The 2,369-nt window shown below is 45.1% G+C and overlaps 1 protein-coding gene and 1 pseudogene across 2 annotated transcripts in view; both read left to right on the top strand.

Annotated features, from left to right (window-relative positions):
- Positions 1-2,369, top strand: part of CAGE1 (cancer antigen 1) — a 58,670-nt gene that overhangs the window by 47,550 nt on the left and 8,751 nt on the right. The window contains exon 12 of the mRNA XM_011989623.1: positions 752-766. Coding sequence (XP_011845013.1) covers positions 752-766 — 15 coding nt within the window. The remainder of the gene's footprint in view (positions 1-751; positions 767-2,369) is intronic.
- LOC105546430 lies at positions 1,857-2,363 on the top strand (annotated as a pseudogene). Its single transcript, XR_001007089.1, has one exon. The product of XR_001007089.1 is annotated as a 40S ribosomal protein S3 pseudogene (transcript).

The following is a 2,369-nucleotide window of genomic DNA, read 5'->3' as shown; positions in this document are numbered from 1 at the left end:
CTGTGTTTTTGATGAATCCATCACATTCCACAGTGTCCTGAGCATGAAAAGTTTGCCTGATCACAACAGGACCCATGTGATCTGGGACACCAGGAAGGATTTTGGCATTTCTGCCTTCTGCTTTGGTGCTCTGTTGACACCCACAACAAGGAGATGTCTTCTGCTGTGAGCACCTTTGGCTACCTCCGCAGTATCTCTGGCATCGCCCGGCACAAGCTGTGTCAGCTGCTCCAGAGCACAGAATGGATTGACAGAGCGTACCTGCCCGCCAATAACTACCGGCTCTGGGAAGCTCACAAGTACATCACTGCCAAACTGAAGGCATTGGAGATCCCCTTTCACAACTGCAGCTCTGGCCTCTGTGTCTGGATCAACTTGAAAAAGTACATGGATCCCTGTGCATCTGAAGAGGAACAGCTCCTCTCGCTGCTTCCTGGACAACAAGCTGTTATCCCGCGGCAAAGCCTGCACGTATAACGAGCCAGGCCGGTTCCACCTCATCTTTGCAGATGAGCTCCCCCGGCTAAAAACGGCCATGCATCAGTTATGTGGTGTGCTGCAGGAACAGAAGCAGGCTTTGAGAGTGAAGCAGTTGGAGGATGCATTGACGGAGTAGACTGTCTGCCTCCCAATGAGCAGCTCCAGCCCATCACTTGCTCAGGGACCCCCTAATGTCAGCCTCTGGTCCAGAAGGCTGGGGTGTATTTTCGTCAGTGCTGTGACTAAGAAAATGGTGGGCTCCTGCAGGAAGATCTCGTTTGACCCAGTCATCACCCTCCTTAAGCTGAGTGCCTGCTGTCTTTGGAAGTTTTGCATCTTTTTAGTCTTTGCTAGCCATTATATATGCAAAATGTTTTTATTGGGGTTGGGGTGGGAAGGCCTGGAGGCACCTAGAGAAATAAGGGAAGCTCCCTGGGCCCCTATTTAGATGGTTTATTTTTATATTCAATATCGAATAAATTCTATATTCTCTTTAAAAAAACTGATAAATAGGTGGAACTTAATTAAACTAAAAAGTTTCTGCACAGCAAAAGAAATAATCAGCAAAGTAAACAGACAACCCACAGAGTGGGAGAAAATCTTCACACTCTGTACATCTGACAAAGGACTAATATACAGAATCTACAAGGAACTCAAACAAATTAACAAGAAAGAAAAATCACATCAAAAAGTGGGCTAAGCACATAAATAGACAATTCTCAAAAGAAGATATGGAAATGACCAACAAACATATGAAAAACTGCTCAACATCACTAATGATCAGGGAAATGCAAATCAAAACCACAATGTGATACCACCTTACTCCTGCAAGAATGGCCATAATCAAAAAATAAAAAAAAAAACAGATGTTGTCAAGGATGCGGTGAAAAGGGAACACTTCTACACTGCTGGTGGAATTGTAAACTAGTATAACCACTACGGAAAACAGTGTGGAGAGTCTTTAAAGAACTAAAAGTAGAACTACCGTTTGATCCAGCAATCCTACTACTGGGTATCTACCCAGAGGACAAGAAGTCATTATTCAAAAAAGATACTTGCATATGCATGTTTTTAGCAGCACAATTTGAAATTACAAAAATATGGAACCAGCCCAGATGCCCATCAATCAATGAGTGGATAAAGAAATTGTGGTATATATATATACCAGGGAATACTATTCAGCCATAAAAAGGAATGAAATAATGGCATTTGCAGCAACCTAGATGGAATTGGAGACCATTATTCTAAGTGACGTAGCCCAGGAATGGAAAACCAAACATCATATGTTCTCACTCATAAGTGGGAGCTAAGCTATGAGGACACAAAGGCATAAGAATGATACAGTGCCTTTCCTTTCGGCGGAGCATGGCGGCGAGATGGCCATGCAAATTTCCAAGAAGAAGTTTGTCACTGATGGCATCTTCTAAGCTGAACTGAATGAGTTTCTTACTCAGGAACTGGCTGAAGATGGCTACTCTGGAGTTGAGGTGCGAGTTACACCAGCCAAGACAGAAATCATTACCTTAGTCACCAGAACACAGAATGTTCTTGGTGAGAAGGGCTGGGGGACTCGGGAACTGACTGCTGTAGTTCAGAAGAGGTTTGGCTTTCCAGAGGGCAGTGTAGAGCTTTATGCTGAAAAGGTGGCCGCTAGGGGCCTGTGTGCCATTGCCCAGGCAGAGTGTCTGCATTGCAAACGCTAGGAGGGCTTGCCGTGCAGAGGGCCTGCTATGGTGTGTTGTGGTTCATCATGGAGAGTGGGGCTAAAGGCTGCGAGGTCGTGGTGTCTGGGAAACTCTGAGGACAGAGGGCTAAATCCATGAAGTTTGTGGATGGCCTGATGATCCACAGCAGAGACCCTGTTAACTACTACATTGACACTGCTGTGC

Source organism: Mandrillus leucophaeus, unplaced genomic scaffold, assembly GCF_000951045.1.
Source record: "Mandrillus leucophaeus isolate KB7577 unplaced genomic scaffold, Mleu.le_1.0 Scaffold36, whole genome shotgun sequence".
NCBI classification, from domain to species: Eukaryota; Metazoa; Chordata; class Mammalia; order Primates; family Cercopithecidae; genus Mandrillus; species Mandrillus leucophaeus.
Note: the sequence above shows the minus strand (reverse complement) of the source record. Positions and strands in the feature narration are given on the sequence as shown.